At 34.6% G+C, this 15449-nt stretch overlaps 1 protein-coding gene across 4 annotated transcripts in view; it reads left to right on the forward strand.

The window, feature by feature from the left end:
• Positions 1-15449, forward strand: part of Rps6ka6 (ribosomal protein S6 kinase A6) — a 116607-nt gene that overhangs the window by 14083 nt on the left and 87075 nt on the right. Inside the window, exon 2 of one of the 4 annotated variants that reach the window (XM_070040126.1) lies at positions 7979-8038. The exons of the other annotated variants lie outside the window; for them this stretch is intronic. Coding sequence (XP_069896227.1) covers positions 7979-8038 — 60 coding nt within the window. The remainder of the gene's footprint in view (positions 1-7978; positions 8039-15449) is intronic. 4 annotated transcript variants of the gene reach the window in all.

Raw genomic sequence — 15449 nt, forward strand, 5'->3', positions numbered from 1 at the left:
AGTTCTGTGAGGAAATGTTAATGCATTCTTAACATTTTCACTAGCTTAAGCTTAGTTAATGATATGCCCCCAGCCTTCTTATGTTAAAGTGGAAAATGACAGTATTGTGCTAATTAAGTTGATTGTTATTCTAAAGGAAAAATAAAAGTTAGTTAGCCATCTCAGATTCCTTTAGCACCTCTGAAAAAAATAGCATATTAATGCAGGTGCTACAGAGCTAAAGTACCTGAGTTTGTCACAGGGAATGGGAAACTTACTGTTGATTTTTTTTAATATTATCTCAATGAATGGCTTTTGAACTGGGTACTTTTGGCTCCTGCATTGATAGTGAAATGATGAGGTTTGTAGTAGTTGGTTTGATCGGTGAGCAAAATCACTTAATCACTTTAGAAGAAGTGATAATTTTTTCAATTTAGCAATATTTGATTGAGTATATTCCACATATAACTTGTTGAAGTACATGCGGAAACTATGTCATAAAACAGCTGATAAAGCGATCATAGAATCCTGCTGAAAATCTGTTTTGCTGGCCATTTGATTTTATTTTAAGGGATTAATTTTTGTGCTAGTCCTAGAGTTTGAACTTGGGCCAGGGTTCTGTCCCTTGGATTTTTTGCCAAAAGCTGGCATAACAAATCTTGAGCCGCAGCTCCACTTCTGGCTTTTGGGTAGTTAATGGGAGAAACTAATCATTATCAAAGCTCATTTTTTAAATAGCTAGGATTACAAGTTTGAACCACCAACTGCTGGCCTGACTATTTTATTTCATGAGATAGTTTTTGTGTGTAGCTCAGGTTTGCCTGAACTATGATCCTTCTGCCTCAACCTCCCAAATTTTGGAAATATTGTTTGGAAAAAAGTTTAAAAAGACTCAAAAGACACTGTAGTAAAGTAAGGTGAAATAGGAGTAAAGTTTTATGTAATTATGAATGTACTTTGTAGGTAATGCAATAGCCTGTGTGTAGAATAATAATTATGATGACAGAATAATTTTAGTTTTTCTTTCATTGCTGGCCAACTAATACGTTTTAAGCCACTTTTTAGGTTATGTTTACTATTTAAAAATTCTGTAGTTTATGACAAGCCCAGTTACTCCCTCCTATTACCCTGGCTACTCAGCAGGCTGAGACCTGGAGGACCTCAGTTTGAAACCAGCCCAGGCAGAAACATCTGTGAAACTCCGATTTCTAATTTACCAACAAAATGTCACACTGGAGGCATGGCTTAAGTGGCGGTATACCAGCCATGAGCAAGAAAAGGAGAGTGAGAACTCAAGGCTCTGGGTTAAAGTCCCAGTATTGACACAAAAATTACCTAGTTTAAACCAGAGAATAATTTAAAGTGGTATGATTTTTTTTTCTAGAAAGGGCCAGAATATATGTACTTGAGGTTTGGTGGCCACCTAAAACCTATGTCACTTTAAAAAATTAGTTTTTAAGGACCTAACCACATAAAAACAAACAATTCTTAGTTTGTGGGCCATCTAAAATGGGCAGAATTTGACCCATAAATTAATGATTTTCAAATTCAGTTTGTGATACCTATAGTGATCTTGAAAATTGTATTGAGGGTGAAGAAGTTAACTCTGAAAAAATATAACCTTTTGGAATAATTTTCATGTAAGATATAAAATACAAAAAAGCACGGTTTTTGAAAGAAATCTGATGACTAATGAAAGCTAAAATAGAAAACATTATTTTGAGCAGAATACTTGTTGGCTTTTACAATTTTAAAGTCAGAGATAAGAAAAATGACATTGGAAATACATTATAAAACTAGCTTTCAAAGTTGGTTTTAGACATTTCAAGTAAGAAAATAGAAGAACAAATGCACCAGTTAATATTTTACTATATATATTCATCTAGCTCTCGAATTCAATCATATTCCACAAGTACTTTTCAATAGTATTAGGTCCTGGAATTATGAAAAATAATAAAATACTATGCTCTGGTGGCTCACACCTGTAATCCTAGCTACTCAAGAAGCTGAGAGGAGCTGTGACTCAAGTAGTAGAGTGTTAGTTTTGAGCAGAAATGCTCAGGGACAGTGCCAGGCCCTGAGTTCAAGCCCTGGGACACCATCTTCCCACCCCCTGAATAATAAGATATATAGGTTTTTGTTTCTGGGAGCTGATAGTCAGATAGAGATGTGGATCCAGATAGTCAAACAGTGTTTATTGATTGAAATCTCTGTAGTTTCAAGTAGAAGGAATAAGGGAAATAAGGAAAGGTGTTACATTGTGATTTGATAAAAGTTAGATGAGTTAACATTCAAGTGTAGGAAATTTCACTGTGATTCTATAGTTAAATTTGATTGTTTTTATGCCTTGATTTGAACTGTGGACAGCTAGTTCATTTTGAAGCTAAGCATAATAATTTTTCATAAATATTTCAGTCAGGGAATTGCTCATGCACGTGTGAGTGCATGCATGCATACACACACACACGCACGCACGCACGCACGCACACACACACACACACACACACACACACACACACACACACACACACACACACACACAAGAAAAGTCCTTCCAACCAATTTGGAACAGATTAGCTCTTTCTTAACTGTTCCCTGAAACAGTGACATTGGTTAGGGCTAACCTACTGAGATTTAAAAAAAAGTATAAGAATATATAACATAACTAGAAAGCCTGAAAAGATCAAAGCAAATTACTTCTAGTGAATATATAGGTTGCATCTGACTTCCCATAATAGTATTTTTTTACCTTTATTCTTTTTTTCATATATGTTTTATTGTAAAAATACTCTACAGAGAGGTTACAGTTACATGAATAGGGTAATGAGTACATTACCTATCAAGCATTGTTACCTCCTCCTTTGTTTTTCCCCACCACCCCTTCCCTCCCCATCTCCCCAACTCCTCCCTCCCCTACCCCGAAATTGTAAAGTTTGTTCTCAACATAGTGTCTTGTATATCTCATTGTTACAGTGGGTCAACCTGTATCCTTATTTAAGCATTTTGTTATATCCCTTCCCCTCCCCAAATTATAAAAATGTATATGCCAGATGCAGGACACCAGGGGTTATACCATGGGGGAGGAACATACAAAAGAAACAAAAAAAATCATATAGTGCATTATAAGTACATTAAAAACAATAGCAAGAAAGAAAAAATCACTTGTGTCCCTGTCTTGGGTTCATTTCACTTAATATCATCTTATATAGTCATATGTACGTGTTTAAAATAATAAATTTCTCAGTAACTGTAACTAAACCTAGATTAAAAGTGAACATAAAAATTGAACTTTCTGTAGAATACAAAACAAAGGAAAAACAAAAAATGGTTTATTTTTGGAAATACCCTGCCAAAGGACTAGAGAAGTGGATAAATTGTCTTACAGTAAAATACAGAAAGATAATTTTTCGCTTCTCCAATTTTTTCTTCCTTCCCTCCTTCCTGTCTTCCTTGCTTCTCTTTCCTTTTCCCCTCCCTCCCTCCTTTCCTTCCTTCCTTCTCAGGACCTGATGCTCTTATTTGTTTGGTTTTTTTTTTTGCTCGAAGGCTGGTGCTCTACCATGCAAGCCATACCTCCTTTTCTCCAATTTGTTATTCTTAAAGCAAGGAGTGTATGCATATGTGTATGTACCTTTATGGATTGTTTTGGGAAATTATTTTCAAGTTCACCTAATGATTAAATTATTATTTTGAACATTATCTCACAAAAACATATGAAAACTAAAATTACTGGGTCAATAGTTTATGATCAAGTAACAAAATTTTGATTTACAGATACATTGTTTATTGTATAAAGATGACATTCATTTTGGTGAAATTTTTTTTTGGGGGGTCCGGTTGTGGGACCTGAACTCTGGGCCTGGGCGCTGTTCCTCAGCTCTTCAGCTCAAGACTAGCGCTCTACCCCTTGAGCCACAGCACCACTTCCGGCTTTTTTTCTTTTTGCTTATGTGGTACTGAGGAATCAAACCCAGGGCCTCAGTCATGCAAGGCAAGCACTCTACCACTGAGCCACCTTCCCAGCCCCATTTTGGTGAAATTTAAAAATATTCTATAACCTTTCATTGATACATGATAATTATACATATTTATGAGTTAGTGTAATGTTTTTATATATGTTTATAATGATCAAATTAGTGTCATTTTACTTCAAATATTCGTTACTTTATAGTGAAAACATTCAAATTCTGTATTTGAAAGTATGTGATATATTAAAAAAATTGGTTAAGTAGTTGTACAAAGAAGTTTATGAATACAACTATTGTTACTAGCATTCTGCCAACACTAGAAAGTATTCCTTTGAACTATTTATTTGTGTGGGTTAACCAGTATTTCCTTTCTCCCTCTTCTCCATATACTTTTGGCCTGTGATAACCACTCTTCTTTCTACTTCTAAGATCAACTTTAAAAAAAGTCCATTTTGAGTTCATCCATAATTTGAAGATGTGAAATCTAAAGCCGTCCAAAATCCAGTGTTTTGAGTGCCACAGTATACCAAAGTGAAAAGTACTACATTAAACTTCTGTGATAAGTTGAAGTAAAAAGTTTTACATAAAATTAAGTTCAGAACCAAGAAGTGGAAATATTTTATGGTGGAAACAGGAATGGAGGGAGGAAGGTTAACCAAATGCAGTTGGTTTATTCAATGTGCACCATGTAACTGTGGGTAGGGATGAGAAGAGGAAAGTGTGGGAGAATGAAAGAAGGGTGACACTGACCAAGAAGCATTATACTCATAACTTGATTTATGGATTTGTAACCCCTTGGTACAACTACTTAATAATAATAATAATGCAAAAAATAAGTTCAGAATCCATGTATGTATATACACACATCTATATATGTCTATGTATTTATGTATGTGTGTATATATATAAAATAAGTTTTGTATTTAAAGTGTCATCTCAAAAATAATTAAGGTATATGCAGATATTCCACTTCCCCTCAAAAGTCCAAAACGTTCTTACTCCACATATTTCAAAGATTATTCCCTTTTATTTATACTGTGACTAGTTTATTTCATTTAGCATAATATCATCTAGGCTCATCCATGTTGCCTTAAATGACAAGATTTCATTTTATTTTGTGATTGTCTAGTATTCTAGTGCATAAATACACCATATTTTCTTCATCTGTTCATCCACTGATGGACATTTAGGTCGATCCTGTATTCTTGCTTTTGGAAATATATTTTCATTAAACATAAGGGTATAGATATCTTAACATACTAATTTCATTTTTCCTTTTTAAGTTTTTATAAGGATTTATTTAAATATAACAGGGTAAAAGTTGGAAAAATAAGAAAAGAATGAAGAAAATTTCTTGTTCTTCATGCAGAAAATTGGAGTAAAGACTCCCTAATTTCATTTCTTTTGGATGTAGTACAGGCATGTGCTAGCTTCATAATTTTTAGCAGTGTTGAGCACTATGTATGACAGTGATTCCATAAGATTGCATTTCCTAGTAAGATTGTACTATCTTAGTTTGAGTAAGTATATTCTGTAATGTTCACACAATAAAAATGCTTAGGGACACATTTCTCAGAACATCCTGTCAGTAAGCAAGACATTAATATGTACCCAGTCGTGACATTATTGTTTTTGTGGTAGTAGTTCTATTTTTAGTTTTTGTGAAATCTCCTTGCTCTTCTTCCTAAAATCTAACTGAAATGTTTGTTATACTTTTTTCTTTTTTTTCAAGTTTTTTAAAAAAATTTTATTTTATTGTAAAGGTTCTGTACAGAGGGGTTTTATATCTTTTTTAAAGTTTTTTTATTGTGAAAATACTGTATAGTTACATGAGCAAGGTAATGAGTACATTTCTTTTCAAGGATTGTTGCCTCTTTTGTTTTTCCCCTACAATCCCTTCCCTTCCACCTCCACAACTACACTCCCCCTCTGCGCTGCCCCCCCCCCAAATTGTAAAGTGAAGTAAGCCAGGCCCAAAGAAACATAGGTCCCATGGTTTCCTTATTTGCAATAATTAGTATATGTCTGGGACAAGTAGAAAAGGTCAAAAGCTATATACATATGACCAGATAATATGAAGTTAAGCGAAGTGAACCTCAAGATAAGGACACAAGTGGTTTTTTTTCTTTTTGCTATTGTTTCTAACATATTTATAAGGTACCATGTGATTTTTTTTTGTTGCTTTGTATGCCCCTCCCCCACGGTACAACCCCTGATTTCACTGTATTTGATGTTGATATAATTTGGGGAGGGGAAGGGAAAAAACAAAATGTTTAAATAGGGATACAGGTTGACCCATTGTAACAGTGAGATGTACAAGACACACTGTTGAAAAAACGAACTTTACAACTTTATTTCTTTATTTTTGTTTTGGCAGAAAATATTCACAGCATTGCACTCTAAACAACTGAGCAAGCTGGCTACAAATCATCATGCATTTATTAGTCATTTGTCAGACATAATCTCTTGTTATCTTGGCAAAGGAAACAGTACATTAAACACAAATCCTCGGTTCTCCTTCCTGTCCCAGTTCCTAGCAACCACTAGACTCCATTTTGTCTCTATGAATTTGACTTCTCTGGGTACCCCATATAAGTGGATCATACAGCATTTATAGTTTTGAAACTAGCTAATTTAATTTAGATTGATGTCTTTAAGATTCATACATGTTTCAGTATGTGTCAGAATTTTTTTCCTTTTTAAGGCTGAAAAATATCCCCATTGTATGTATATACTGCATTTTGTTTGTTCATCTGTTCACACAGCTTGTTCACACAGGCTGCTTCTGGCCTTTTATCTGTTGTGAATAATGCTGTTATGAGTATGGATGTACAGATATTTCTTTGAGACGCTGCACTTTTGAGTCTGTACCCAGAAGGTAAATTGCTTTACAATATGCTCATTCTATTCTTAATTTTTTGAAGACTAACTATACATTAGATATTCTATTTTATCACCAACATAATACTGAGGTCACACTTTCTCCACATTTGCACCTATTTTATTTATTTATTTTTATTGTCAAGGCTATACTGGAATTTTTTTGGAAAAAATAAGTTTCATTATACATTCTGGGTTTAGTATGAGTTGTGCATTTATCTTCTACATCTTTCATAGTAAGAAAGACATTCTTTTGATAAATCATGTTCAGAGGAATAATTGTCAAGAAATGGAAAGTAGAATTAGGTTTTTTATACTGTGTTCGTAGTTGATTTTCTAGAAAGCAGTGTTAAATAACAAAGATAACTGCTCTATTTTTCCTCTTTTTTTACAATAAGCATATATTAATTGCACTGAAAGATTTCATTGTAATATTTTCATGTAACTGTTCAGCTCTTAATTTATCAGCCCTAATTGGCTGAATGTTTTAAATATTTGTAATATTTTTCCTGAGTTATTTAGTAGCATGTTATTGACAGTTTCATGTCAATAAAATGAGAACAAAGACATTAGTGTAATAAAGATGTATTTCTACAGTATTAAATGGTAAAATATATCTCTAGAAATTTTAGGGGAAAGTTTTTAAATTACAGTTTTATTCAGTAATATTGATTGTAATGATTATTTCTATATAACAATTTATTACAAATATAGTAGATTAAAACCAAGATGCATTTGTTATCTCACAGTTTCTATTGGCCAGGAATCTGGGCATGACTCAACTAGGTTTTCTGCTTAGTCTCATAAACCTGTAATCAAGAGTTTGGCTCTTCTGCATTCTTATCTTGAGGTTTGACTTGGGAAGAATCTATTTCTAAACACCCACAGATTCTTGGCATAATTCCTTTCCTTATGGTTGTAGTATGGAAGATGCTGACTTCTTATGTAGTGTTGACTGGTGATTTTTTTCCCTCAGTTCCTAGCTACCTGTAACTCCTAGAGAATGACCATTATCCCTTGATATATGAGCTTCCTCAACATGACTACTTACTTAAGTCATGCCATTAGAGTCTTTACAGTCCTTTATGACAATGTGATCATGTAAGTGAAATCCCATCACCTCTGCTATTTTCTTTTTGTTTGCAATACAGCCACAGGTTATGTTCACAGCGAAGAGGACAGAAATTATACAAAGGCATGAACATGAAGAGGTGAGGATTGTGAGGGGGGCCCATCTTAAAGTATGACTGCTTTATTGATCAACTGTGCAAAAATAGTTTCTGTTATTGGCTTAATTCAATAGAGATACATAGAGTACTCTGGGTAGATGTCGACCCACATCAAATTTTAGATAAGTTTTTTTCTAATTATTTAAATGAAGTTAAAATTTTGAAGAAGTATTCTTTATAAAAGTTACAAGTTGCTAACATACACTAGAAGCTGATTTGACAAAAATTTTTCTTTAGAATATTGAGTTGTTAAACATTTTTAATACTAGGTACTATAAAAATGCAATGATATTGTTTACCGGGTACATTTTGATGATCCTGGAGACTACTTTTAAGTTTATAATACTACCAAATGTGTTGTGGAAACTTTTTTTACATATGTCGTGATAATCAAGTTCTTAATTTACATTACCTATATTTATTCCTTCTTTCTGATTAGTTCTCTCTTAATTGTGTATCTATCTACTGTTTTGGTGTAATTTTCAATACCATGGTACTAGTTCTGTTATTCCCCAGCACAACACTGAGAAATAAGTGTACTGTATATGTGACTCATTCAAATTCATTTTATTTCTAGTTCCTTCAGACTCACAGCTTCATGATAAATTAGTCATAAGATAGTATTAATAGGAAGTAACCAACTAGTAGCTAGGTAACAGAAGAAAGCAATATTTTTGGTATGGATAATCCTTTTTTTATGCATCACCCTTTTCATGTAGAAAATCCTGGGAATCCTTATCATAAAATTTAATTAGGATTTTTGATGTTTTGGTCGATGCCGAATATTGATGATGAATTTTTTATGCTTTTAAAAATATGAATATATAAGATGATGCTAAGCGAAATGAATCCCAAGACAGGGACACAAGAGGTTTTATCTTTCTTGCTGTTGTTTTCAGGATACTTATAATGTACTATGTGATTTTTTTTGTTTCTTTTGTATGTTCTTCTCCCATGATATAACCCCTTTTCACTATATTTGATTCCAGTGCCCTGCATCTTGTATATACATTTTTATAATTTAGGGAAGGGAAGGGAAACAACAAAAAGCTTAAATAAGGATTCAGGTTGACCCATTGTAACTATGAGATGTACAAGACACTATGTTGAAAACAAACTTTACAACTTTGCGTTGGGAGAGAGGAGTTGAGGCGGTGAGGAGGGAAGGGATGGTAGGGGAAAAACAAAGGGAGGGGGTAACAATGCTTGATACCTTACTCATGTAACTGTAACCCCTTTCTACAGTATCTTTACAATAAAATATATATTATTAAAAAATCCTAAATTGTCTTTCTTTTCTGTTGAAGTGAGATGGTACCATAGAGGTATCATTTATTGAAATAAGGAAATCTATAGGAAGAGAAGATATGGGAGAGTCACAAATTCATTATTATATTGGTTATTTTTAAGAGGCATGTGAGAAGTTAAAGTGTCAAGTACATAGTTGGATATGTAATAAGAACTCATAAAGTCTTTGGGTAAATGTGAGTTGTATCAATAAATTAGTTGCTTGCAGAAAAAAATGTGGAATGAGATGGAAAATTGGGTTTAGGGCATGTCCTGAGTTGCTAAAGTGTTTCAAGGACATGGAAAATAAGTAGTAGTCAAGGAAATCTAAGTAAAGACTCAAAGAGGAAAGTGAATGATCATCTGTGACATGCTGCAGAGTGACGTAAGAATTGACATAGTTCCAATAGTTAAATAGACATTATTAATGATCTTGTTTTTTTTAATTTTTAGAAGAAAGTTACTAGTTAAATAGATGAGACTGAGTAGTTTACATGTTACTAGTTGATTTTAAAGTTATATAGAGTGAAAATACTATTTTTCATGTATAATTATGAGAAGAGACAAATTCATGTTGTATAAGCACCACTACAAACAAGATGAATATTTATAACTTCCCTGAACTCACACAATTTGCATTGTGTATTTTTATTTGTCCATATCCCTCTTACTACTAAACTCTCCTTAATAGTTTTGCTTTTTTCCGAATGTGCTATAAACAGAATAGCAGTTTATGATCCCTTATGACACTATCTTCTTTCATTTGCAATAATGTATTTTAGATTCATTCATGTTAAAGTGTATGTCAACAGATCATTTTTATTGCTTAATAGTATCTGTACTCTCCAATCCAAGCTCTGGAAATCAATGTTTGCATTCTTTCCCTACAGTTTGCCTTTCCAATGTGATATTAATAGAATTGTTCAATATTTAGTATTTGGTGTTTGGCCTCATTCAGTTGCCAAAATGCTTTTCAAATTTCTTCATGTTGTCTAGAGTAAATTGATCTTTCATTTCATTGAAGACTAATGGTATATTTACCTAGTGCAGGACACATGAATTGTTTTCAGTATATGCCAAAATTTGAATAAAGCTACTACAAATTTTCATGTATAGGTTGTTTGACATAAGTTTCTGCTTAGGTGAGTTATTTTTTCACTGTTTTCTACCCTTGTTATTGCATATGAGAACTCCCAAAATCATTCAATTTGATTTTTCCTTTTGATATTTTCCACATACTTTTCATTTATTTTCCCATTTTTTTTCTTCTTGAATGGCTTAAGAAACATTTACCTTTGGGCCAGTTTTATTTATCTTGTTTGGGATTCACTGAGCTTCTTACATTATATTGTAAATTTATGTCTTACCAAATTTGTTAAACTTTCAGCCATTTCTTATTTTTAATATTTTATTGTAAAGATGATGTACAGCAGGGTTATAGTTACATAAGTCAGGTAATGAACATTTTGAACATTGTCACTCACTTCCTTGTTCTCTCCCAGTGTTCTCCCTCCTGTCCCTTCTTCACCCACACTGTATAATTCATTTCCAACATAGTGTCTAGTGAATATTACTGCTGAATTGGTTCACACTTTGTCCCACTGTTTCTGTACTTCCTGAACTTCCCTTCCCCAAATCAGTTAGACTTATATACAAGACAAAGGGTACACAAATCAAATACAAGAGGGATAAACCAAGTCGTTATGTCCAAAAACGTACTTTCCAACTTTGGAGGGGAGGGGTAGGTGGGGGGGTGGGATATAGCAACAATGATTGATAAGAAATGTACTCATTATCTTGCCCATGTAATTGTAACTCCTCTGAACAGTATTTTCATAAGAAATTTAAAAAAAGGGGGGTTTTAAAGTTTTCACCATAGAGGTCCTTCACTTCTTTGGTTAAGTTAATTTCTAGGTATTTTATTTTTTTGTGAGGCTACTACAAATGGAGCTGCTTTCCTAATTTCAGCTACACTTTTCTCATTGTTAGCATACAGAAAAGCCATTGATTTTTGAGGGTTAATTTTATACCCTGCTACTTTGCCAAAGTTTTGAATCAGCTTGAGTAATTTGGGAGTGGAGTCTATGGGATTCTTTAAATACAAGATCATGTCATCTGCAAAGAGGGAGAGTTTTACTTCTTTCCCTATTTGGATCCCTTTTATGTTTGCATCTTGTCTTAGGCATTCTAATACTAGATTAAAGAACAGTGGAGAGAGTGTACATCCTTGTCTTGTTCCTGAGTTAAGAGGAAATGGCTTTAGTTTTTCACCATTAAGTATAATGCTGGCTGTGGGTTTGTCATATATAGCCTTTATTGTATTGAGGAATGTTCCATGGATTCCTAATTTTTTCCAGAACCTTCATCACAAAGGGGTGTTGGATCTTAGCAAATGCTTTTCCTGCATCGATTGAGATAACCATGTGGTTCTTATCCTTGCTCTTGTTGATGTGATGAATTATATTAATTGATTTGTGTATATTGAACCAGCTTTGCATCCCTGAAAAGACTCCACATAGATCTCCCCTATGACCCAGCAATCCCACTTTTGGGCATTTGCCCAAATAATCACAAAGAAGACCACACTAAAGCTACCAGCACAACTGTGTTTATTGCAGCATTATTTACTATAGCTAAGATATGGAACTAACCCAGATTCCCCTCAGTAGATGAATGGATCAAGAAAATGTAGTATATATACACAATGGAATTCTATGCCTCAATCAGAAAGAATAACCTTGCCCCATTTGTTAGGAAATGGAAATACTTGGAAAAAATTATATTAAATGAAGTAAGCCAGGCTCAAAGAAAGATAGGTCCCATGGTTTCCCTTATTTGCAACAACTAGTGTATGTCTGAGTCAAGTAGAAAAGGTCAGATAAGTTGATGTTAGGGAAATCAACCCTAAGATATGTATTCAAATGTTTTTTTCTTTCATGCGATTGTTTCTAACATATTTATAAGATTATTTCTTTGTTGCTTTGTATGTCCCTCCCCCACAATATAACCCCTGCTTTCACTGTATATGATGTTGGTATAATTTGTCGGGGGGAAGGGAAAAAACAAATTGTTAAAACAGGGATACAGGTGGACCCATTGCAACAATGAGATGTACAAGATGTTATGTCGAAAAACGAACTTTCCTACTTTGGTGGGGGGGAGAGAGGGGAGGAGGATTCGGTGGAGGGGGTGGGGGGAGGATGGGAAAGGATGGGAAGGGGAAACCAAGGAGGAAGCTACAATGCTTGATAAGAAATGTATTCATTATCTTGCCCATGTAATTGTAATCCCTCTGTACAATATTTTTACATAAAAAAGGGAAAGAATAAAGAAAGAACTGCAAACAGTACAATAAAAAAATCCCCTCTTGTTTCCATTTCTTGGAATTCATTTCGATATGTATCATTTTATATGGTCATGTACACATAGCTATTGAGACCTTGTGATCCCCTCCTAAGAATACCCTCCTTTGGTTTCACTGTGTAATGCTTAGAGTTCTGTTTAATTATTTCTTTTTTAAAAATAGCTTTATTAAAAGCAATTTTTAAAAATATTTCTCATGGTTAAATTTATTTTTCTTTTTTTTTACATTTTTTTATTGTGAAAATACTGTACAGGGGCATTACAATTACATGGGCAAATGTACATGAGTACATTTCTTGTATGTAAGTCTCATGCATTATAATTCACCCTTTAAAATACATAATCCAGTATATTTATTTTATTTACAAATACATTTTTCCTCATATCAAAAGGGAACATTGTGGTGAGTGCCAGTGGCTCACGCCTTTAAACCTAGCTACTGAGGAGGCTGAGATCTGAGGATTGTGGTTCGAAGACAACCTGGGCAGGAAAGTCCTTGGGACTATCTCCAATTAACCACCCCCCCGCCAAAAAAAAGCCAGAAGTGAGCTGAGGCTCAAGAGTAGAGCACTAGACTTGAGCACAAAAGCTCAGTGACAGTGCCCAGAGTCCTGAGTTCAAGCCTAGATACACACACACACACACACACACACACACACACACACACACAAATACACACACACAAATTCTTCCTCATGGTTTTAAGCTGCTCTGCCACTAGAACCACACCTCTAGCTGGCTTTTTCCTGGTTGACTGTGCATAGAGTCTTGCAGACTTTTCTTTCTGGGCTAGCTTTGAACCATGATCCCCCTTGTCTCAGCCTTCTGAGTAGCTACAATTACAGGACTGAGCTACCACTGCCATCTTAGTTTTTGTGCTTGTTGATAGATATTCTTGCTTCACACTTGGGCATAGGTCTGGACTGCAGTAGGCTTCCTATCATTGATGTAATGACAAACTTGTGCCATCATGTGTGTTTTCTCTGTGCCTATTGAGTCCTTTTTGAGTCTCTGGACTGGTTGAGAAATGCCATCCTTCCTATGTCATTCTTGCATTTCATTTAAGATGCTTGCATGTATGGATTGAGAAGGGGTCTCTTAAAATTTTTCTGACTGAGCTACCCCTGAACTGTTTCTCCCATTCTTAGCCTCCCATGTATCTAGGGTTACAGGTATAAGCCAGCAGCACTGGCTGTATTTCCTTCCTTCCTTCTTTCGCTTCCTTCCTTCCTTCCTTCCTTCCTTCCTTCCTTCCTTCCTTCCTTCCTTCCTTCCTCCCTCCCTTCCTCCCTCCCTCTCTTCCTTCCTTCCTTCCTTTCTTCCTTCCTTCCTTCCTTCCTTCCTTCCTTCCTTCCTTCCTTCCTTCCTTCCTTCCTTCCGTCCCTCCCTCCCTCCCTCTGTCCCTCCCTGCTTTACCTCCCTCTCTCCCTTCCTTTCCTCCCTCCCTCCTTTCCTCCCTCCCCCCTCTCTCTTTCTTCCTTCCTTTCTTTCTTTTTGTTAGTCATGGGACTTGAACTCTGGGCCTGAACACTGTCCCTCAGCCTCTTCATCTCAAGGCTAGTACTCTACCACTTGAGCCACTGCTCCTTTGCCATTTCCGGTTTTCTGAGTGGTTTATTGGAGATAAGAGTTTCATGTACTTTCCTGCCTGGGTTGGCTTTGAACTTCAATCCTTAGAAGCTCAGCCTCCTGAGTAGCTAGGATTACAGGCCTGAGCCACCAGCTCCCGGCTCTGGCTGTATTTCTTATGGGATGTTAATAACATCGATTTTGGACCATCATATATTATTCCACATCCTTCTGACCCCTTGCTTATTTTTTAAATTTATTTCTTGATCAACCATTTGTATTAGGTATAGTATAATGTTTTGATTTATATATACATTTGATAAAGATCAACTTAGGGTAATTACCACCTACAATTTTTATCATTTCTTCATGATGAGTACCTTGAAATTCTCCTAATTGTTTTAAGATAATAATACTTTAATTATATTCATTCTTCTGTGCCATAGACCACCAAAACCTATTTGTCCTGTCTGATAACATTATACATTCACATCTCCTGTTCTCCTTTCCCTCCTATTCTCCCTAACTTCTGGTAAAACTAATTTACTTTCAACATCTATTAGATCAATGTTTTAAGGTTTAGATTCTACATTTAAGTGAGATTATTCAGTGCTTGTCTTCTGAGCCTGACTTGTTTAGCTTAATATAATATTTTCCTGGTCCATCTGTTTTATTTCAGAAGAGATTTAATGATTCAATAGTATTCTATCATGTATATATACCAAAGTTTTATGTGTTCATCTGTTGGCAGACATTTAGGTTGATACCATATAGTGAGTACCATAAAATATTACATCATGTTATAGCATGGCATCTCATGATAGCATATTGACAATTGTGCTGCAGAATCATGGAGTCTGGTATTTTTTGACAGGGTGATATTATTTTCTTTGGTTATGAATACAGTTGTAAAATTGCTGCTTCAAGTAACAGTTGGTTTATCTTTACTCATTTTCACTTCACATTGGATGACTTCTGATGATCTATCTTCAGCATTACTATATCTTCTTCCATCTGCAATTTCTTTATTGTGTCTTGTATTTTAATAGTTTCTATTTTTTTGCTGAGAGCTTTTTATCATTCCATTCAGGCATGTTTATTTCTTCTCCTAAATAGCATAGTTAGGATAGCTGTTTTAGTGTTTAACAGGTATTTGAACATTTGAGTACATTTG

Source organism: Dipodomys merriami, unplaced genomic scaffold (genome assembly GCF_024711535.1).
Source record: "Dipodomys merriami isolate MVZ:Mamm:240054 unplaced genomic scaffold, mDipMer1.0.p SCAF_3, whole genome shotgun sequence".
NCBI classification, from domain to species: Eukaryota; Metazoa; Chordata; class Mammalia; order Rodentia; family Heteromyidae; genus Dipodomys; species Dipodomys merriami.